The 24,434-nt window shown below is 44.1% G+C and overlaps 1 protein-coding gene across 3 annotated transcripts in view; it reads right to left on the bottom strand.

The window, feature by feature from the left end:
* The window catches only part of LOC132399399 (3-phosphoinositide-dependent protein kinase 1-like), an 82,651-nt gene that overhangs the window by 32,609 nt on the left and 25,608 nt on the right, over nt 1–24,434 (bottom strand). Inside the window, exon 1 of one of the 3 annotated variants that reach the window (XM_059979694.1) lies at nt 8,914–9,050. The exons of the other annotated variants lie outside the window; for them this stretch is intronic. Within the exon in view, the coding sequence (XP_059835677.1) occupies nt 8,914–8,973 (60 nt within the window). The 5' untranslated portion in view covers nt 8,974–9,050. Of the gene's footprint in view, nt 1–8,913; nt 9,051–24,434 lie in introns of those variants that run through there. 3 annotated transcript variants of the gene reach the window in all.

The raw sequence follows: 24,434 nt of genomic DNA, 5'->3' as shown, positions 1-24,434 counted from the left end.
ACGCAGTTTCACGTAACATTGCGAGCAGAGCAAAGTCAGTTCATTAGGGGACTCCTGGGATGAAGGGGTTGAGGAATGTATGAAGCTTGATTAGATTAATGTAGGATATATGCGAATGCCTGGCTGATCGTCACAATGGACTGAATGGCCTGTTTCCTGCTATATCCTCCATGAAGGTGTTGGTGGGCTTAAAGGGTACTTTAAGGATCATAACAGTCACCAAGACATGTGTGAGCTAGTTTCTGATTAAACACTTCCCTGCAAAATCAATTAGTGCATTTCTAGGGATGAGGAAGCAGGTTTTCATATATTTAGCAAAAACAATCTATTTTTACTCCTTTTGCTAGAATGTCAATTCCTTGCAAAGTTATCATTCCATAACCTGAGGGGGTTCAATGCTCAATTGCCCAAACCTCCTTTTTGGGCACTGGCTGATTTACCTGAACCTATCAAACTGCTATGTTCACAACCAAAACAACTGTTTTTACATTACATGGATCAGAATCCAGCCGCTGCCCATTCTTAATCTGAGGCTTGAAATTAGTTAATCCACAAACCAAGGGTTTAAACTGCTTCCTCTGACAGCAAGTGTTATTTCTGTAGCATAGTTTCCGAGTTGCTTCAATACCCACTAAATTACTGTTAGAAATGTACAATTCCTTAGTATGAATACAGTTTCAGAGTAAGTTACTCTTGACATTGCGAGTGACCACACTTTCAGAGTATTTCACTGGTCACTTAGTAATTTGCAATGGAGGGAAATCTTTTGGCAAATTAGAAAAGAGACAATTAATGAGTACAGAATTTCATTGCTACTTTTACAAATGCCAATCTTTACATCTATCTGCGATCAAAGGGTTAAAACAAATGAATGGTAATCCTACTTATTTTTACTGCCAAGTGTTCTGCTGGAGGAACTGTCAAAAGAACCAGACATTCACAAACAGTAAAACACAGACCATAAACAATTCATAGTTTCAAGGACATTAATAGCACTTTAAACATTTCAATTATTTTGGAAAGTGCAAGTTACCTTTCCACTGCAGCCATTCTTCTCAAAATGGTACAGCAGGCAATTCTCAGGGTAATAACTCCACCTCAGTATTTCTATGTTAGATTCTTATGAAAAATTCAACATCGGAATACAATCAAAATGATCTCTCAAGGAAGATTTCCATATCCAAGTAGCTCTCAAATAAGCCACCACAAAATATAGTGCATCAGTGTCCTGCTACATTGCCCTCAGACACAGAATATTCAGGGAACAAGACAAATAAAACAATGGCAGAACCAATGACAGCTTAGTTACACACATTGTTGATTCCTGAATTGATACAAACTGCCAAAAGTATTCTTACCTATGGAAGTGAACCAGCTCATTCTATCATTGCCAAAATTCTGGTAGATATTACTAAAATATGTTTTTCAGGAATGTTGAACAGATACATTTTGGAAGCAAATTTGTTACTAAAATTCATAGAAGGTTCTTTGCTGCTAATCAAAAGACAGGGAAAGAAATGTCAGGATTTGGAATGTTTGCGATCAATTTAGATACTCACGAGAAAACAGCTTCAAGCCAAAGCACAAAAAGTCTCATTTGTAAAGTATCAACATTGCTGAGAAAAAGTAAATAGGCTGAGAATTGTGGGTCAGGACGAAGATGAAGGAACCAAGTTTTTTTAAAAAAAGAGGCAAATTCATTCACAGCCATTCATTCATGTACATGGCTTTACCTACATTTTGAAACTATATTACACACCCAAATTTCAAACAGGAAAATAAACTGGATTGGTTGCTGGAAAAACTCACTTGCACCCTACAAAATGCTGCCTGAAAGCCTACTGGATAAGCTTTCTTGACAAACAGAAAGATGATCCAGGTACAGCAGCTGGAGGCTGAATATATGAAATGAATAATTCATATCCTTTTCTTATCTGCTAATTAGAGGTAAAAAAATTATTTCCTCCACGATAAAGAACATTTTAATTAGCAAATTTGTTTACACTTAACCATGAATAATTATAAATGCAACTTGCACCAAATGAAAAAAGGCAAAAGGTTACTGACTTTTGGGTATGCTGCAATTTAATGACCTGGTATCACTTCACTTAGCACTGGACATTATTACAAGTGGACCTTTTCCAGATCTTTGACTTAATCAATATTAAAAAAAATATTAATGCATCTTTTAATTTTGATACTGTATGTAACAATCAGCGACTGAACAATTGACTTTGCACACCCAACTGTCTACAGATGCTGTGCTCAATTTTCATCCTCACAATACACATTACAGTTGCAGGTGTTTGTCCATTAAAAGGTCTTAAAGTCCTACAATGAAATAAGTGTATGTACAAAGTGGGCTTTTGAGTTCCTCTAGCTTGCTGCAGGCTACATCACAACCAGATAGCCCAAGAGAGACAGCCACATCACCAAGGAGGTATAAATTTGAGCTTAGGGCATTATAACTTAGATCCTAGAAAACATGTCCAAACTCAAAAGACTAAACAAACAAGATACTGAAAAATCACAAATATATAACACAAGGCAAATACTGGTGAAATACAGGTATAATGGTGGGGGGAAAATGGAATGAAAAGTGATAAAAGTGGATATTTCAGAACCAGTGGTTAAGGGTCAACTTATATACCAGGGAAAGATGCTCTTTTCTTCAAAAGAGTAGGTTTAGTCGAGACCAAAATGGTTACTTCCTCATGGAGGTGGAGAATGGAAGCAAGGTTCTTAACATTTTGTGGCTTCCTCACAAAAAGGCAGTGTGATGTTATAACTACAAAGGAATAGATTGAAATATTAGATGGGATAAACACTATGAAACAGAAAGGGCTTAGCATCTGTGAAAGTAAATAGATCATTAGGGTGCATGATGCATCCAACCCATTTATTTTTAAAAAAGGAAGGAAGTGCAGAGCTTTGAATTTTTTCAATTCCCCCCTCAAAGTAGTGCCAGAGGATTAGTTGATATACTGTTATTTAAAAGTGAAGGGATAAACCAGTAATTACAGCAGTTAGCGTAACTTCAGTGGTGGAAAACCGTTGAAATCCATTCTGAAAAACAGTAGAAAAGCACAGACAGCAGGATTTTGCAGAAGATTACAAATGAATGCTTTTGAGAAGGTAACAAACAGGGTTGATGATGGTAGTGTGTTTAGTTTAGCCTTTATGGATTTTTGACAAGATCCCTCATGGGAAGTCAAAATAAAAGCCCATGGAGTCCCAGGAAAGACGGTGAATTAGATCCTGAAGAGCCTCTGTGGCAAGTCACAAATTGAAGGTGTCAGATGTTCTTGTGAGCAGAATGCTTGCTACCAGCTTTAGTTCTATAGGGTTCAGTACTCAGTCTCTCGTTTCCTGTAGCAGATTTTAATGAGTTAACATTGAACACAAGAACAGACCCGTAAGCCCAATATGTCCGTAACAACTTAACCTTAAAAGTAAGGAGGTAGGATAAAGCAGTGTACAGATGATACACAAACTTGGCTTTGTAATTCATAGACAAAGATTTAGGTTGTAGGAACATAAAAGGCTTCATTCTCATCTTCTCTCATTTTCTAAATACCAAATTGTATAGATTGTCTGTTTTCTCTCTCCCTTAACCTACAAAGGTCTCATCCCAGGAATGCTTTCCTTTAATAGTAAAGGATAGAGTAGGGATAACCTACAGAGCTATGAATCAAGTGCTAGAAGATAAGCTGAATAATGCTGTACATCCTCAATATGCCTGAAATTCTATGGAACTGGACTTGCAACTCTGACCTAGGTTCAGAGTACTACCATGAATGCACAACAGCTTGTTTGATTATGGTGTCACAAAGCTTAGAAGCAGCTTTTATCTGACGGTAATACTTTTGCAGCACTCCACTAAAGAGGTTAGACATTTTGTTCCACAGAGGATAGAATCAGAAAACAAGATTGGAGATTGTTGTTTTTACTTCTAGCTACAATGAAAACCAGCTTGTTCTAACTTCTGTTTTCTTTCCATGAAATATGGGGCAGTTGAAGCATTCCTATTCCTCTGCCAGAGGAAAGCATTTTGCAATTCTGTAGATGGCGTGGAAGTGGCGACTATGCTTTCAGTTTTCATTGCTAAATTAAACACATTTTCACACAAATAACTAACAGGGTTCAGTATTCCATTCCAGCTCTGTAGGTATTGAGTTACTTGTAGAAGTTCACATGGAACTGCTGACTCTTCCATAAGGAGCTTGTTGGTGGGACGTAGAGTATGAGAGATCTGCATGCCCTGACACTATCAAGCACATTGACATATGGTTCTGCATTCTAAGTAGTCAAAGGCCATGGGGAAATCAGTATTATATTTTTCTCAAGGTTTTGAGAACACTATACGACTTCCTCTCTGACAGAAAGTCTGCTAAGGGACAATTTCAGTATTTAACAAATGAATAACATGGCCCATGCATCAAAGCCAGATGAGCATAACTGGTGTCTCAATACTGGAGAACATGGACCTGGAGGGGACAATTATCCTGTTTCATAATTCCTACCAGCAAGATTTGTTGAAGTGGTATTGGTGGTACCCCACCAGAGTTTTGACATGCCTGTTATAATTGACTGAAACATACAAGTGGGCAGAGAGAAGCACAGCCCAGTGGACCATGATTTTATAACAGGTTTGAGGTAGTCTCCTGCCATTCAAGGTAACCAGGTGCTGTGCTCGAGCACTGCAGGACAATAATTTGGAGAAGGTCTGTTTTACAAGGTTTGATTGTAGAAATTGTTGCAAGGTTTTGATGTGCAGTAGAGACAGGATATTACAGACCTTTTATTGGTGCTAAGTCTATTCAATTATATACTTCACTGGATACCCGATTTGCATTAGTGTGTAGGTGTTCCTAATAAAGAGTGCTTGGCCATGTGTTCAGGGTGCATGGGGGTGGGGATCCTACCCAGTACTCAAATTGTACCACAAAAGAAAGGCCAAGTATTGAAGCATTATCTACGTCTGGTAGCTTGTTAACCAAGGGCAGGGTGACCTTGATTCTGGACTGAAGATACAGCCAGAACCATTTGTCCTTTTCCCCAAACTTATCTCTTGCACCCAAGCACCATACCCCATTTCTTCCTCTTCACCAGGCATTTCTCCCTCTTCCCCACAACCCTCAATTTAGCTCCATCAACATCTCTCCAGCTTCAGTGGGAAACCTTGGGAAAAACTTTTCATGTCAGAAAGAACTAGAATTCATTCCTCAACCTTCGGTTTCTGCAGTGGATGACTCACTTGCTTACAACTCGATGGTATTTTCTTTTAGCTCATAATAATTGTACCTGTGTTTGGAAATCCTTTAGTTTATGCAAAGGAGTTTGAGTTGAGGGCTCTGCAGACAAAGAATCCAACATCACAATGTGACAGGTGCACTCACTGGAAGTGAGACATACTGTACCATCACAGAACTTACAGCTTAATGCCACTCAAAAACAAGAAATTATTCCAAATATGACAAAGGAGTGATGTGTTGACAGTAAATATGCATTTATGTAAACACTGTTCAACATTTTCTGTGGAATAATTTAATTCAATGACAAAATATTTGATTTTGTCAAAAGAGTGAATTTCTGATAAGTCAAGGGTACAACAATCCTTCATCACAAACTGCCAGTATGACACTGCTTCAATTTTGCCATCCACTAACTATAACCCTACTATCCTTTGAACTTCATACCAAGGAGCACAATCAACATTCTCAGCAGACCCGCTGACAAGAGTGGTGCTGCTGTTTAACAAACTGATCTCTGGTCTGCATGAGGCTTCAAATAAACCAGCTCTCCATGTCTCCTCACACCTCCCCATGGAGTATGACCCAAAGAACACTCTACTAGTCCTCCCCCTCTTCCAGACATATAATTTATTTCTTCCTTCTGTCACATCCAACCCTCAACTGCACTGTTCATTTCTCATTCCTCCCTGAGATTCAAGAATACTCTAGTACAATCATCTCAATGTTCTTGTCCCACAGAAATCACTTCCCAACTTAAGTTTCTTTTCTTCTCTCGTATGGTACCTGCACCTATGTTTCATGCCCTGCTCCCATGTTCTTATCATTTCTCCATCCAGCCATACCAAAGATAGGACTCCCATTCTTTATCTCTGCTGCTCAACTAGCCTCAACGCTCCAATTACCTCAACATGTTGAGCTGGCACTGGAGCTTAGCACTGCGGTCAACAGGCATGAGACAATACACCCTGATGCCTTCCCAATCATTGCAGTGGACTTCAACCAGGCTAGCTTGAAGTCTGAAACTATCATCAAATTACCACCTGCAGAACCAGAGGGGCCAACACTTGACTACTCTGCCACCTCCATCAAGAACACTTACCATGCCATCTCACACCTCCACTTTGGCAAGTCCGATCACCCCAGCATATATAGACCACAGCACCAGTGGTCAGCACTGCAAAGGGATGGTAAAGGTAGAGCAGTGGCACATGACCCTGGTGGACTGGGTCATATTTGGATTCATTCACATCTTTCTGAATGAATGAATATACCAAGCTGTCACTGACTTCAACGAGACCTGTGTAGATGATAAGTGCTTTCAAGAGCAGGCCAAACATACCCAATCAGAAATCCTAGATGAACCAGGAGATCCATAGTCTGCTGATGATTAGACCTACAGCATTGAAGACTGGCAACCTAAAACCCTACAAGTCCAACAACCACCTGCAGAAAGCCTTTGAGAGCAAAAGGCAATTTCACATGAAATCAATGACATAATTCGATGTACAACTGTTGTGGGAGTGTTTCCATGCCATCACAAACTCCAAGGCAAAACCTAAAAGCACAAGGGCAGTAATGCTTCACACCCCAATGACCCCAATAACCTTTTAGACATGCTTTGGAAGGGAGACCAGCATTGAATCCTCTTAGCATCCGGTGACCTTGTGATAGGTCTTTGAAGCTAACATCAGAACAGCAATACACCCTCCAAGAGGGTAAACCATTGTGGCTTGATGTCTTGGGATGGTTTACTTGGCAGGGTACCAAAAATGTGCCAATCAACTGGTTGGCATGTTCAAGGACATCTTCAATCTCTTGCTGCAGTCAGAATTAACTACCTACTTCAAAAGGGCAAACATACCAGTGTCCAAGTGGTAAGGGTGGCACAATGCTTTACAGTATCGGTAACCAGCAATTCAATTCCTGGCGCTGCCTGTAAGGAGTTTTCACATTCTTTCTGTGACTGCACGGGCTTCCTCCCACAGTTCAAAGATTTACTGTTTGGTAGACTAACTGGTTATTGTAAATTATCCCGTGATTAAGCTACGGTTAAATCAGGGTTTGCTGGGCGGAATGACTAAGGGCTGATAGGTCTTATTCCATGCGGTATCTCAATAAGTAAAGTGATAAAGCTGATCTGCTCCATCTAATCTATGGCTGATCTGCCTAATCTACTGTGATGATGTACTTTGAGAAGTTGGCAATAGCTAGAATTAACTCCTGCCTGAGCAAGGAACTGGACCCATTGCAATTTCCCTAGCACACAAAAGGTCTACAGCAGACATTCTCACTTGCTCTCCACTCAGCTTTGGAGTGCCCAAACACCTACTGTACATCAGGCTGCTGTTCATCAACTACAGCTCAGTATTCAACAGTATCATCCCCCCAGTAACAATCAAAAAGCTTTTAAATTTGTGCCTCTGTACTTCCCTCTGCCACTGGATCCTCAACTTATCAGTGCTGATTGGTTTAAAAAATCTTCACTGACACAGACACACATCAATGATGCACGGTTAGCCCACCGTGCTACTCTCACCACACTCACGGTGCAAAATTGCCGATGACGCCTGCTGCTGGCAGAATCTCAGATGGCAACGAGGTAGTGTAGTGAAGTGAAGTGGAGTTGACTGGTTGAGCGGTGCCACAGCAACATTCCTGCACTCAACATCAGAAAGATCAGGGAACTCATTATGGTATGTCAGCCTTTCTGGATTTACAGCCTCTGACATGCTCTCATAGTTTTGGTATGTACATAGCTGCTCCTGTTCAGTTTCTAGTCAAATGTGTCCCCAAGGAAACTGACTTAGGTGGAATGCCATTCAGTATCAAGGGTAGTTAGTCAGACTCTCCCTTGCTGAGATTGTCATTGTCTGACTCTTTGATGATTGAGTGTACACCAAAAAAGGATAGTACTTAGTTAACCTAATTTACATATCCAGAAGAGCTCCTCTACTTTTACATTTTTTTGTTAAACTAATTATGTATACAATTACAAACAAGAGAAAATATGCAGATACTGAAAATCTAAGCAACACACACAAAATGCTGATTGAACTCAGCGTGCCAGGCAGTATCTATGGAAAGGAGTAAACATCAACGTTTTAGGCCGAGACTCTGTGTTGTCGTGTATACCATTTTCTTTTTCCCTTAGCAATGTCATGTTCCTCTATTGATTTCTGTAATGCTCCCAGTCCAAGTTACTCTTTTGGGCAACACAATATTAGATCAATTGAAGAGCTATACAATCTTTAATTTCTCTTGATGGCTGCAGCTAGACCACTTTTCTTGGGTTTGCTGCGAGGGATTAGCATTAATTTTAAACTATGCATTAGACATCTTGTGACAGGCACATAGCAGCTACTGATTTCAACAATTTCAGATAACCAGACACTCCAGTCATTTCTATTTGTTTGTTCTAACACAGTCATCTCCTCATCTACCCAAGACACTCATTTCTCACACATCAGATTTTATATCTGTTATTTATACCTCCCGGAAATGTCCTGACTACCCTTTCAGCCAACACAACCACAAGTGTTATTCAATCTCTCTTAGTCTCCATCCACTCTTTCAATACCCTTCATTACTCACTTTATTCAGCAAAAGAGAACAAGTTTCATCCCTTTATATTTACCTGTTCTGAGGGAAGGTCACTGACCTGTAAAATGATCTGAGTTGTTCTCTTTGCAGATGTGCCCGAACTGACCATTTCCAGCATTAAGTTTTCATCCTAACTTTCCAAAGCCCGCTACATTTTAGCCCGGTTTATTATCACTGGCATGTGACATGAAATTTGTTAACTTAGCAGCAGCAATTCAATGCAATACATAATCTAGCAGAGAGAAAAATAATAATAAAATAAAACATAAGTAAATCAATTATATATTGAATAGATTAAAAATGTGCAAAAACAGAAATACTGTATATTTTAAGTGAGGTGGTATCCAAAGCTTCAAAGTCCATTTAGGAATCGGATGGCAGAGGGGAAGAAGCTGTTCCTGAATCGCTGAGTGTGTGCCTTCAGGCTTCTGTACCTCCTACCTGATGGTAACATTGAGAAAAGTGCATGCCCTGGGTGCTGGAAGTCTTTAATAACACTTACTTTTCTGTTCTACAATTGGTCTCAATACCATTGGACAATGTAACAAAGGAAATAAGATGAAGTTTCACTTGAACCTTTAAAACTCATTTTGATATCTAATTTTGTATTGAACACCTGACCCATGGTTCCCCTGCCTCCTCCTCACTGCACCTCTCTCCCCACCCCCTCCCATTTAGGTATATGTCTTCACTTGTCGTTATTTAAGAACATACAACAAAAGCAACAAGCTCTGTGTTCCTTTAAGAAAGCCCCATCATTCAATAAAAATCATGATCAATGATGCTCACTTTCATCCTCCATTCCCAAACACTGATGCTTTTAGTTTCCAAAAATCTATAAATCTGAGCTTTAAATCTACACAGCAACTCGGTATCCACAACCTCTGCAGCATAAAATTGCAAAGATTTACATTTCAGTCCAACACCTTGCCCTGGATTATACCACATGCAAACTCTTTCCTTCCACTCCCAATTCTAAATTTCCAGGTGGCGGAAACAATACCCTGCTATCAATCCTATCAACACCCCAGAATTTTGTACTTAAAAGGCACTGTACTTAAATGTGCTTTAATTAATATGCACTTATATTTAATTCTAGAATGTTCTAGAAACTATAGCAGAATTCAACAAATTGATTCAATTATGGTTTTCCAAAAATGACTGTTTCATCTATGAACTTGAGTGTAACAGGACATTGAATGTTACCAACCTGAATTCATATCAAGGCACATATATCGAGACACCTTCAACTGAAAGTTCAAGAACTTAATAACTTCTATTGCTTAAAAAAAAATCAGAAGATTTGAGTTTTAAGTTTATGAACAGTCTTCAACATTTCTGCACAATTATTACATTGGGTATTGGTTTAATCAACAATAATAACCAGAGGTCTTGATTATACCTGGGGAAAGTGAATAATTTGAACAACTTTCAATATGAACGATGGTTGAAGCAGCCCGAAAAAAAATCAAGTTCAGTCAAAACCTCAAATAGTAGGGGAAAGAAACTCTAAAGTTCATTGGCAACTTGAAGGTGAAATCCTGAGTAAGTTAAATCCAAAGCTCTCCCATTTTTATAGTGACACAGGAAATCTTAAATTCTAACCTTCTCCAATCAAAAAAAGTTACTGAAAGAAATCAGAAATACAGTACATGGAAACAAGACTCAACTCTACTGTCAACTCCAATCCTGCATCAGTTACATCCCAATTCTACCATCAGCTTTTCTTTACAATGACTGCAGAAGAAAGGATGTTTATTATCCCAGTGCAAGCAAAATACTAAAAAGTGGGGTTAGTTTCAGATTGGTCTAGCAAAGCTTTGATACATATTCCAACGTGCATAACAAACTAGGCAAGAATTACACCAGAGTGTAGCAGGCAGTGAACACTTTACAGCACTAGCTGTAAAATCAGGGTTCAACTGTCGCCACTGTAGGTTTGTATGTTTTTCCCGTGTTTGTATGGGTTTCCTCCAGTGCTCCATTTTCCTCCCACATTACAAAGATGGACGAGTTAGGGTTAGTAAGTTGTGGGCATGCTACGTTGGCACCAGAAACATGGTGACAGTTGTAGGCTGCCTCGGCCCACCTCTGACTGTGCTTATCATTCATGGAAAACACAGCATTTCACTGTAAACTTCAATGTACATGTGGTAGAGATAATCTTTATTTAGTATATTGCTGCATTTGTGTTGGTACTGACAAGCTAATCTGATCGCTAAAGATCTTCATCAGAAGGACTTTCAGCTCACAAAAGCAGCTCACCAACATCATTGGGCAATTAGAAATGTGTGAAAAATGCTAGCTTTCCTTTATGTCTGCACTCTAACCAATGAATAAACTACTCAGTACAAAATGAGAAGCATTTTATTCCCAACACAAACAGTTCTCAGCTTTGAGTAAAACATTTGATCCTAACCACTATGATCCCACCATCTGACCTATAAGCAGCATACACTGTAGCTTCTGCCCACAATCATCACTGAAAGATGAACAGAGAAAACATTTACCAAAGTGCCTATTATTATCAGAAACAAAGTTTTGATTCCTGGTACCAGTGATTGGGGGAAGTAGTTCAGCCAGTCCTGGGTTTAGCAATAGTAATGAGATGTTGAGACCCATCCAATAATTTCTTGCAGACACTGACTGCTGGCATTCTCTAGGAGGGCAAAAGGTGACCTGACAGTTATTTCCCACCCCAAATGTGAATGACTAATTTACATTCATGAATATTGCTGAAGAAACAGCACTGGAAGAACAAGAACTTGTGGGAAGGACAGATAGTAAAAGAGGCTTGATTATACCAAATTAAAAGCTTAACGAAGTTCAATGTTCTCCTATAACAATCTCAGTCATGTGTCAATTCAAAGGAAAACAAGCTTTTAAAACACATAGGAATACAGATACTCATCGTGGCACACAATACTCATTGCACAAGCACGGAAGTCACAAGTTCTCTGCCTTCCTGGTGAGTCATGTTCAAGGTTCCAGTTCCTTATAGAGGACTTTGTTTACACAATAAAAATAAAAACAGCTTAAGCAGAGAATTTTTCAAGTGTAAAGGGTCATTCAAAACTTCTCAACAGAAGTAAACATTTGCAAAACCCTTTCACAACCAAGCCAAAATTTAATCCTTAAACATTTGTAAAAACGTGCACAATTTAAAACATTTAAGGTTAATGCAATTATCCTTTGATCACTTCAACAGCACAAAGTTGTTTGCAATACAATGACCCAAACACAAGCTGAACAAATGAGGTGCTGCAATTGGTTTTGGTCATGTAAAGCTCTCCATCCACCAACTTCTCCTGGAAATGCAGTTAAGTCTACAGTCTGAGCTGCAACAGACAGATACTGTGGCGACCCATTTCCTAGCGTATCCGAACCGACTCACAATTAGATAGCCTACGGGGGTTTGCGAGCACAGAGCTTTGGAGCCTCTGCGCCATGGGGGGCCGGTTGACAGAGGCTTAAAAGTGAGGCTGAAGTTTTCGAATAAAGTTTTTTCCTTCGACTGCAGTTACCGACTCCGTGTCGTAATTTTAGCGCTGCGTGTAGCACACCGCTACAATTGGTGACCCCGACGGTCCAAACGATTTTTGGAGCAGAAATGACCGATGCCGCCTCTGTTCATGTGGTTTCGTTGAAACTGCCAGGTTTCTGGACACAGCGCCCGGACCTATGGTTCCAGCAAGCCGAAGCCCAATTCCACGTTCGCCAGATCACCTCAGAAGACACCCGCTACTACTACGTGGTGAGCTCCCTCGACCAGGACACAGCGGCCCAGGTCACGGAGTTCGTACAGTCGCCCCCGGCAGACGGCAAGTACACGGAATTCAAAGCCCTGCTCCTCAGGACTTTCGGACTCTCACGGCGCGAGCGGGCTGCCCGTTTACTGCACCTGGATGGCTTGGGCGACAGACCTCCATCGGCTTTAATGAATGAGATGTTGTCTCTCGCCGACGGACACACACCCTGCCTCATGTTTGAGCAGGCATTCCTGGAGCAGCTGCCCGAGGACATCCGCCTGCTGCTGTCCGACGCGGATTTCAGTGACCCCCGGAAGGTGGCAGCCCGGGCGGACTTGCTGTGGAACGCCAAAAAGGTGAGCGGGGCGTCCATCGCACGGATCTCCCAGCCCAGCTCCCGGCAGCAAACCAGTCCAGGCCCGGCCGCAGAGCCCGCCAACCCCCGGCCCAATGAACACTGGTGCTTCTACCACCAGCGGTGGGGTGCAGAAGCCCGCCGTTGTCGCCCGCCCTGCAAGTTCCCGGGAAACGCCAGGGCCAGCCGCTGCTGATGGCTACGGCGGCTGGCCATCGGGATAGCCTCCTGTATGTGTGGGATAGAAGGTCGGGACGCCAGTTTTTGGTCGATACTGGGGCTGAGATCAGCGTTTTACCTCCGACGAGTTACGACACCCGCAGCAGGGCATCGGGTCCCCCCCTGAGGGCCGTGAATGGCAGCACCGTAAGGACCTACGGCTCCAGCCAGTTCACGTGGGACTTCACACTGGCCGCCGTAGCCCAACCGCTTCTGGGTGCGGATTTTTTGCGGGCTCACAGCCTGCTGGTCGACCTGCCCAGGAAGAGACTGGTACACGCCGAGACCTTTCAGACGTTCTCCCTGGGTGCAGCCCAGTTGCCGGCCCCTCACCTCGGCTCCATCACGCTGTCCGACAACGACTTCACCAGGGTCCTGGCGGAGTTCCCATCGGTTCTGGCACCGCAGTTCACAGCAGCCATACCCAGGCACGGCGTACAGCACCACATCCCGACCCAGTGACCACCCCTCCATGCCCGTGCTCGGCGGCTTCCCCCGGACAAGCTCCGACTGGCGAAGGAGGAGTTCCAGAGGATGGAGGAATTGGGGATCATCCGGCGGTCCGACAGCCCATGGGCTTCCCCCCTGCACATGGTGCCCAAAGCGACGGGGGGCTGGAGACCGTGCGGCGACTACCGCAGGCTGAACGAGGCTACCACACTGGACCGCTACCCTGTGCCGCACATTCAGGACTTTGCGGCAAACCTGCACGGCGCACGGATCTTCTCCAAGGTAGATCTCGTCCGGGGATACCATCAAATCCCGATGCATCCTGACGACGTCCCCAAAATGGCTCTCATCACCCCATTTGGCCTTTTCGATTTCCTCCGCATGCCGTTCGGCCTGAAGAATGCCACACAGACATTCCAGCGGTTAATGGACGCGGTGGGACGGGACCTGGACTTCGCGTTCATCTATTTGGATGACATCCTCATAGCCAGCGGCAGTCGTCAGGAGCATCTGTCCCACCTCCGTCAACTCTGCGCCCGACTGAGTGAGTACGGTCTTACAATCAACTCTGCCAAATGCCATTTCGGACTCGATACCATTGACTTCCTGGGCCACAGAATTACTAAAGACAGGGCAACCCCTCTGCCCGCTAAGGTAGAAGCAGTCCGCCACTTCCCCCGACCCAGCACAATCAAAGGCCTTCAGGAATTCGTAGGTATGGTCAATTTCTACCGCCGCTTCCTCCCTTCAGCTGCCCGGATCATGCGCCCCCTGTTCGTCCTGATGTCGGGTCCGAGCAAGGACATTACCTGGGATGAGGAGTCCACCGCTGCTTTCGTTCAAACGAAGGAAGCTTTGGCGGACGCCGCAATGCTAGTACATCCCAGAATGGACACCCCTACCGCCCTCACAGTGGACGCATCCAACACGGCAGTGGGTGGGGTGCTGGAGCAACTCATCGCAGGTCGCTGGCAACCCCTGGCGTTTTTCAGCAAACACCTGCGACCACCCGAGCTTAAGTACAGTGCTTTCGACCGGGAACTGTTGGCGCTCTACCTGGCAATCCGGCATTTCAGGTACTTCCTAGAAGGTCGGCCCTTCACCGCGTTCACGGACCACAAACCGCTTACCTTTGCGTTTACGAAAGCATCCGACCCCTGGTCATCCCGCCAGCAACGCCACCTGTCCTACATCTCTGAATACACGACGGATGTCCGGCACGTCTCGGGTAAGGACAATGTCGTGGCGGATGCGCTCTCTCGCCCTACCGTTCATGCCCTTTCCCAAGGGGTAGACTTTGAGGCGCTGGCAGAGGCACAGCAGGCGGATGAGGAGATTCCGAGTTACAGGACCGCAGTCTCCGGTCTGCAGCTCCAGGACCTCCCCGTGGGCCCGGGTGAGAGGACCCTACTCTGTGACGTCGCCACCGGCCAGCCTCGTCCCGTCGTCCCGACAGCATGGCGGCGCCGCGTTTTCGACTCCATTCATAACTTGGCGCATCCCTCCATCCGGACAACTGTCCGGATGGTTTCCAGCAGGTTCGTTTGGCACGGACAGGTCAGTGAATGGGCCAGAACATGCATGCACTGCCAGACGGCCAAGGTGCAGCGGCACACCAAAGCCCCACCGCAGCAGTTCCATCCCGCCCACCGGCGTTTCGACCACATTCATGTGGATATTGTGGACTCCCTGCCAGTGTCGCGCGGAGCGCGTTACCTCCTGACTATCGTGGACCGGTTCACAAGATGGCCAGAGGCGGTCCCGCTCACCGACACCACCTCCGAATCTTGCGCCCGAGCCCTGATCGCCACCTGGATATCTCGCTTTGGTGTACCAGCCCACATTACCTCCGACAGAGGCGCCCAGTTCACCTCCAGCCTGTGGTCAGCTGTGGCCAGCCTTTTGGGGACTCAGCTGCACCACACAACTGCCTACCACCCACAGTCGAATGGGCTAGTGGAGCGTTTCCACCGTCACCTGAAGTCGGCCCTCATGGCCCGCCTGCGAGGAGCCAACTGGGCGGACGAGCTTCCCTGGGTCCTACTCGGCATCCGCACAGCGCCCAAGGACGACCTGCACGCCTCGTCGGCCGAGTTGGTATACGGCGCGCCCCTGGTCGTCCCCGGGGAGTTCCTACCAGCCCCAAGGGGGCAAGAGGAAGAACCCGCAGCAGTCCTGGGCAGACTTCGCGAGAAGCTCGGTAACCTGGCCCCCATACCCACTTCACAGCATGGGCGGCACCCGACCTGCGTACCCAAAGACCTACAGAACTGTAAGTTTGTGTTTGTACGAAGGGGCGGGCATCGGCCACCGCTGCAGCGGCCATACGTGGGGCCGTTTATGGTGCTCCGGAACAACGGGTCCACGTTCGTGCTGGACGTTGGGGGGAAGGAGGAGGTTTTCACGGTGGACCGCCTCAAGCCGGCCCATGTGGACCTGGCGCAACCGGCCGAGTTTCCGGCGCCTCGGCGCAGAGGCCGACCTCCCAAGCAGGTTCTGGCCCAGACTGTGGACATTGGGGGGTGTATCGCCGGTTCTGGGGGGGGGGGGGTTATGTGGCGACCCATTTCCTAGCGTATCCGAACCGACTCACAATTAGATAGCCTACGGGGGTTTGCGAGCACAGAGCTTTGGAGCCTCTGCGCCATGGGGGGCCGGTTGACAGAGGCTTAAAAGTGAGGCTGAAGTTTTCGAATAAAGTTTTTTCCTTCGACTGCAGTTACCGACTCCATGTCGTAATTTTAGCGCTGCGTGTAGCACACCGCTACAATACCTCATATTCAAGTGACCTTATAACATTCCAAAACAACTCTTACTATCATGAGGATGAAGAGATGGTATGAGCATCTCTACAAGCAACAGTGGGCATGAACATCCCTAGAAGATTAAAGTTTACTTTTCACCATTATCATGACATTGCTTTTTTTATTCTTAAATTTGCTTTTGGTTTTAGTAGGACATTAGAAACACATTACACAATATAAAGAATTAAGTTTCATTTCACAATGAAATGGCCTCTTCAGGTTTCTTTTTATTTTTCCCCCTGAACAATATTACACTAAGACCATTGCCCCAGGTTCAAGAAAATTGGCTATCAAAGATCCAATAGAACATGCCATTTAATTTAGCGTGCAGTCAGAAAACAGTGAAACAATCCTCAAGTTTGGGAACCGAGCTATAGGCACACCAGATTAACAATGACCATCATACCATGATGACACACCATTAGGAGCAGAGGTTGCTCAGGTGCATTTTAGCTCTTAAGATTCATGCTGACAATACCTTTGCTTAGCATATCATAATTACCATGGATGTTGTTACTAAAGGCAGAGATGCAATGCTTAAAGGCTGCAAAAGCTGAGTAACTAATTTAAACACAACTACTTATGATATAATGAATCAGGCAGGAAAAAGTACCAGAATTTTACACTACCTGGTAAAACATACACTATTAATGAACTGCTCTTTGTAAAGATCACATTGTATTAATGTATGGGTTACCTATAGTACAGGTAGTACACAAGTTACGAACACCTGACTTACGGACAACTCGTACTTACAAACCGAGGAAGGAGAACGCCATCCACCATTTTGTCATTGCCATTGACACTGTTGAGTGTGCAACTTTGGCTTAAATTTTTCTTAGCAAGATTCTCCCTGACTTTGACCCCCTCCCACCCCATTCCGGTTGGCTAATGGCGCAGTGAGATCAGTGCCAGACTCGAGAATGGAGGTTCCTGAGTTCGATCCGGTGACAGACCGCTCCTGTGCTGGATTCATGTTGATCCAGTGACTCCCATACCATCCATGCCAGATTGATGTTGAGCTCGCAACTCAACCTCGTAAAAAAAATAAACACTGCCACCTCCAGTTTAAATTCCCATGTGTATTATTGTGGTGGATCAAATACCCAAACCCAGCACAGCCTCCACTTGTTCCATTTAACCTGTCTCAGTGCAGTGGACTTTAGGACCCAGGGAATTCAGTGCCGTGGTCCTTAGGACCCAGCAGAGCACGGGACCCACCACCCACAATGTTTCTGTTCTGTTGACGGGAAGCGATCACGATTGAAAATAAAGTGGAAATAATAAAGCGTTTGGAAAGAGGTGAAATGCCATCGGTCATTGGAAAAGCGTTAGGCTACAGTCAGTCAACGGTTGGAATAAATTTTAAAGGATAACGGATAAAGTGAGAATAATGGAGCATGTGAAAGGCCCGGCCCTGATGAAAGCTACAATTATTACTAAGCAATGTAGTGGTTTAATTATTGGAATACATACATTTCTTAAGTGTTTTATAAGCATAGAAAGGTAAAATAGATACTTTATACTAAGACAAACGTTTGACTAACTGACGCTAAGTAATACCAGATGTACTTGATCTGACTTACGTACAAATCCAACTTAAGGCAGACTCAGGAACGGAACTCGTTCGTAACCCAGGGACTGCCTGTAGTACGCAAGTCAAAAACGGGTAAACTTCTGGTTAGCATTGTCTAATTCAACCAACTGTCTCATGACTTAAAGATATAATTTATGATTCTAAAGCTCAAACGTCTGTCCAAACATCCTAAAATGAAGTAGCTGAAAAGTACAAAAAATAATCACCATAATTGCTGCAATTCAAAAACAAAGTTTTACTGATAAGGTACATCTGGAATCCTCTTGATTTCTTTACCAAGGAAAGAGGGAGCACAACATAAGACAGTTTCAACCGACAAGGGGTAGTTCAATTAGGAGCGACTGAGAGCCATTGGGGATAACTTCACTTGCCCCACTGAAATGCTCCAAAAACCTATGGACTCACTTTCAAGGATTCATCTCCTTCTCAATATTTATTGTGTACTTATTATTACTTTTTTGAATTTGCAGTTCATCTTTTGCACGCTGGTTGTATGCCCAGTTAGTGTGATCCATCATTGATTCTATTATAATTATTGGATTTATTGAGTATGCCTACAAGAAAATGAATTTCAGTGTTGTATATGGTAAATACGTACTTTGAGCTTTAAAATTTTGTTTAACTTGGAGATTGGAAAAATGAGAAATTCATGGTGACTTCAGATTAGAGACATCAAAAGCACACATGCCAATGTCAACAGATTGTACCTTCTTGTCACAAAGAATAAATGTAGCATATATAAGCCCGACGACATAGAGTTGCCCACTTTGAGCTGGAATGAGAACTTGCATTTAAAGGCTGTTCACTCGTTGGCTACTTTGTAGTTACCTCTTATATTTTCAAAGTTTCACTTATGAAATTAGACAACTCTGAAATTCTTCTACAGGTAGTCATGAAACCAAAAAAAACAAAGAAAGGAAGCACGATTATCAACCCCCAAATCCCCCTCTCTCTGCATAAAAAAGGGCAAAAAGCAAACAGGCACATTGACCCCCAAAATCCCCTTCCCCACAAAAAATAAAATCGGGCAAATATAAAAAAACAATGTTTATTGTCTTCTGCTGTTGTAGCCCATCCACTGCGAGGTTTGATGTGCAATCAGAGGTGCATTACAAAAATGGTGTGCAGAACAGCATAGTTGTTTGAGTTAATGTCGCCTTTGTCAGCTTGAACCAGTCTGGCCATTCTCCTTTGACCTCTCTCATTAACAAGGCGTTTTCACCCACAGATCTACTGCTCACTGGGTGATTTTTGTTTTCTGTTGTACTTAAATTCCAGGAAATCAGCAGTTTCTGAGATCAACAAACCACCCCATCTGGTACCAACCACCATTCCACAGTCAAAGTCACTTAAATCACATTTCTTCCCCATTCTGATGTTTGGTCTGAACAACTGAATCTCTTGATCTTGTCGACATGCAATGAGCTGCTCCCACACCATTGGCTGATAGTTGCATTAATGAGCAATTGTATGGTGTACCTAATAAAGCGGCCACTGAGTACATCTCTGGAAATCTGTCTCAGATAGTTGTGGGTAAATGTAATCAATTTTAAAGGTTGATGGATATATAGACAAAGATGATCATACATAATGAAATCATGGTACACATTAGTACTAACAACATAGGTAGGGAAAGAGAGGAGTTCTTGGAGAATATAGGGAGTTAGAGCTGAAAAGCAAGCCCTCCAAAGTAGTAATCTCTGGATTGCTGCCTGTGCCATATGCCAGTGAAGGCAAGAATAGGATAATTTAGCAGATGAATGAGTGGCTGAGGAATTGGTGTTGGGGGCATGGTTTCAGATTTCTGGACCATTGGCATCTCTTCTGGGGAAGGCATCACCTGTATAAAAAGGACAGTTCACACCTGAACCCGAGAGGGACCACTATCACGGTGGGCAGGTTTGCTAGAGGAGTTAAACTAATTAGTCAGAGGGGTGGGAAATGGACTCAGGATGATACAACTAGATGCAGTGTGTATGGCACTGAGGAAGGACAGATGATATGACAAAATTGCAGTCAGTGGGATAATTTAAAGTGTGATGGGGGCCAAAATCAAAGGGGTAATGAATCCAGGTCTGAGGGCGTTACATCTGAATACAGAATAAGGCAGATGATCTTCTGGCGCAAATAGAAATCAGCAGGTACTAAGTGGGCATCTGAGTCGTGGCTGAAAGATCATAGGATTTAACATCAAAGGATACACGTTACATCAAAAAAAAACAAGCAGGTAGGCAGAGAGGTTTGTGGTCGTCGTCTGAACCCTTAGCGCCTAGGTGGCACATGAGGCTTCAGGCAGAGAGGTTGGGGTAGCTGTAAAAAATTAAATCATTCCTTGGAAAGAGGTGACATGGGATTGGAAGATGTAAAATACTTGTGGGTAGAGTGAAGGGGTTAAAATAACACCCTAATAGGAATTGTATACAGGCCTTCAAACAGTAACCATGATGTGGGCTACAAATTACAACAGGAGATTAAAAAAAAGGCATGTCAAAAGGGCAATGTTGCAAAAATCATAGGGCATTTCAACATGCAGGAAGATTGGGAAAAGCTGGTTGGTGCTAGATCCCAAGAGAGGAACTTGTAAAATGCCTACAAAATGGCTTTTCAAGAGCAGCTTGTGTTGAGTTCACCATGAACAGCATTTCTGGATTGGGTGTTAGGTAATGACCCAGAAATAATTAGGGAGATTAAGGTAAAGAAACCCCAAAGAGTCAACAATCATAATACAATGAATTCAACCTGCAGTTTGAGAAAGTAAAACTGAATTTATCACTATTACAGTGAGTAAAGAAAATTACAGATGCATGACAGAGGAGCTGTCAAAGTTAATTGGAAAGGGACACTAGCAGAATAATGGCCGACAATGGCTGGTGTTTATAGGGGAAATTCAGTAAAGACGCAGTACTCTAAAGGGGGGATGAGGCCACCTTGATTGACAATGGAAGTCAAGGACAGCCTAACAGCAAAAGAGAGAACATATACTAGATGTACAAATATTAGCTGGAAGTTATAGGATTGGGAAGCTTTTAAAAACCAACAGACGGCAAAAAAAAACTGAAAGTAGAGAATAGTTGAAATATGAAGGTATGCTAGCTGATGATACAAAAGAGAATACGAGTCCCCCCCAAATATACAAAGTAAAGGAGAGACAAGCGGATATCACACCACTAAAAAAACACTCTGGGGCGAAAGAAATGGGAGGATCTTAATAAATATTGTGTGACCTTCACTGCAAAGACACTAGCAGAATGCCAGAAAAGACTTTCAGGGGAAGAAGTGAGTGTTGTAGCTAATCACTAAACAGAAGGTGAATGGGAAGCTGGAAAGCCTGAAGTTGGACCAGATGGTCTGTACCCCAAGGTTCAGAAAGAGGTAGCTGAAGAGACTGGAGGGATTAGAAATCTTTCAAGAATCATTAGTTTCAGGAATGGTTCCTGAAGACTGAAAACTGCAAATGTCACTCCACTCTTTAAAAAGGGAGGGAGGCAGAAGAAAGGGAATTATAGGCCAGTTAGCCTGATTTCATGGATTGGTAAAATGGAATCTATTACAAGTGAATTTTTGGGGTACTTGGCAGAACATGATAAAATAACCCGAAGTCACCGTTTTCCAAAGGGAAAATCTGGCCTGACCAACCTGTTGGAATTCTGAGGAAATAATAGGCACGACAGACAAAGGAGAGTCAGTAGATGTTGTTTTATTTGGATTTTCAGAAGGCCTTTGACAAGGTGCTGCTAACAAAAGAGCCTATGGTATCACAGGAAAGATTACCTGGCTGGCAGGAGGCAAAGAGTGGGAAAAGAGAGCGCCTTTTCTGGTTGGCTGCCGGAGACCAATGGTGTTCTGCAGGGATCAGTGTAGGGACTTCTTTTCACACAGTACATCAATGACTTGGATGATGGAATTGACCAACTTCGTGGCCAAGTTTGTAGATGATATGAAGGTAGGAGGGACAAGTATTGTTGAGGAAGCTGGGTTCTGCAGAAGGTTGAGGTAATGGGCACCCCACTCAGGATAGGGTTCCCCTTGTCCTCACCTACCACCCCACCAGCCTCCAGTCCAACATATAATTCTCCGTAACTTCCACCACCTCCAACTGGATCCCACTACCAAGCACATCTTTCCCTCCCCCCTCTTTCTGCTTTCCGCAGGGATCGCTCCCTACGTGACTACCTTGTCCACTCATCCCCCCCCCCATCCCTTCCCACCGATCTCCCTCCTGGCACTTATCCTTGTAAGCAGAACAAGAGCTACACCTGCCCTTACACTTCCTCCCTCACCACCATTCAGGGCCCCAGACAGTCCTTCCAGGTGAGGCGACACTTCACCTGTGAGTCAGCTGGTGTAGTATACTGCACCTGGTGCTCCCAGTGTGGCCTTTTATATTGGTGAGACACGATGCAGACTGGGAGACAGTTTCACTGAACATAGAAAATAGGTGCAGAAGTAGGCCATTCGGCTCTTCCAGCCTGCACCACCATTCAGTCTGATCATCCAACTCAGAACCCTGTACCTGCTTTCTCTCCATACCCCCTGATTCTTTTAGCCACAAGGGTCATATCTAACTTCCTCTTAAATATAGCCAATGAACCTGCCTCAACTATTTCCTGTGGCAGAGAATTCCACAGATTCACCACTCTCTGTGTGAAGTTTTTCCTCATCTCGGTCCTAAAAAGCTTCCCCTTTATCCTTAAACTGTGACCCCTCGTTCTGGACTTCCCCAACATCAGAAACAATCTTCCTGCATCTAGCCTGTCCAATCCCTTTAGAATTTTATACGTTTTAATAAGATCCCCCCCTCAATCTTCTAAATTCCAGTGAGTATAAGCCTAGTCGATCCAGTCTTTCTTCATATGAAAGTCCTGCCATCCCAGGAATCAAGCTGGTGAACCTTCTCTGTACTCCCTCTATGGCAAGAATGTCTTTCCTCAGATTAGGGGACCAAAACTGCACACAATATTCTTGGTGCGGTCTCACCAAGGCCTTGTACAACTACAATAGAACCTCCCTGCTCCTGTACTCAAATCCTTTTGCTATGAATGCCAACATACCATTTGCCTTTTTCACCACCTGCTGTACCTGCATGCCCATCTTCAATGACTAGAGCACAATGACAACACCCATGCTCGGTCCGCCAGAGGAAGCAGGATCTCCCAGTGGCCACACACTTTAATTCCACGTCCCATTCCCATTCTGATACGTCTATCCATGGCCTCCTCTATTGTCAAGATGAATCCACACTCAGGTTGGAGGAACAACACCTTATATACCGGCTGGGTAGCCTCCAACCTGATGGCATGAACATTGACTTCTCTAACTTCCGTTAATGCCCCTCCCCCCCTTCTTATCCCATCCTCGACATATTTAGTTGTTTGTTTTCTCCCCCCCCCCCCCCTCTCTCTGCCCATCACCCTGCCTGTTCTCCATCTCCCTCTGGTGCTCCGCCCCTCCCCCTTTCTTTCTCCCATGGCCTACCGTCCCATGATCCTTTCCCTTCTCCAGCTCTGTATCACTTTCGTCAATCACCTTTCCAGCTCTTAGCTTCATCCCACCCCTCCAGTCTTCTATCATTTCATATTCCCCCCCTCCCCCCACTATTTTCAAATCTTAGTATCTCTCCTTTCAGTTAGTCCTGACGAAGGGTCTCGGCCCGAAACGGCGACAGTGCTTCTCCTATAGATGCTGCCTGGCCTGCTGCGTTCCACCAGCATTTTTGTGTGTTGCATGGACTATTTTTTAAATGGGGAGAAAATTCAAAACTCAGATGCAAAAGGACTTGGGGCTCTTCCTGCAGGAGTTAACTTCGCAGGTTAAGTCGATTGTAAAAAGCAGCAAATGCAATGCTAGCATTCATTTTGAGAAGACTAGAATACAAAAGCAATGATGTAACGCTGAGGTGTTACAGGCATTGGTCAGAGTGCACTTGGCGTAGTCTTAGGCCCCTTATTCAAGAGAAGATGTGCTGGCAATGGAGAGGGTCTAGAGGAGGCTCACAAGAGGCAGCTCTGGGCTTGTACTCATTGACCCAGTTATCAAATGGGGTGGGGGTGCCTCATTGCAACCTGTTGAATATTGAATTCAGGATAAAGTGGATGCATGGGGGATGTTTCCTATAGTGAGAGAGTCTAGAACCCAAGGACACAGCCTCAGAAATGAGGGATGCCCATTTAGAACAGATGGCTTTAGCCAGAAAGTGGTGAATTGGTGGAATTCATTGCTTCAGACGCTGTGCAGGCCAAGTCACTGGGTATACTTAATAGGTACTTTATTAATCTGAGCAGCACAGGCTATGTGGAGATGGCAGGAAAAAAGGGTTGAGAGCAATAATAAATCAGCCATGATGGAATAGCAAAGCAGACTCAATGGGCCAAGTGCCTGATTCTGCTTGTGTTAAAAGTAAACCTC

This window comes from Hypanus sabinus, chromosome 9 (assembly GCF_030144855.1).
Source record: "Hypanus sabinus isolate sHypSab1 chromosome 9, sHypSab1.hap1, whole genome shotgun sequence".
NCBI lineage: Eukaryota > Metazoa > Chordata > Chondrichthyes > Myliobatiformes > Dasyatidae > Hypanus > Hypanus sabinus.
Note: the sequence above shows the minus strand (reverse complement) of the source record. Positions and strands in the feature narration are given on the sequence as shown.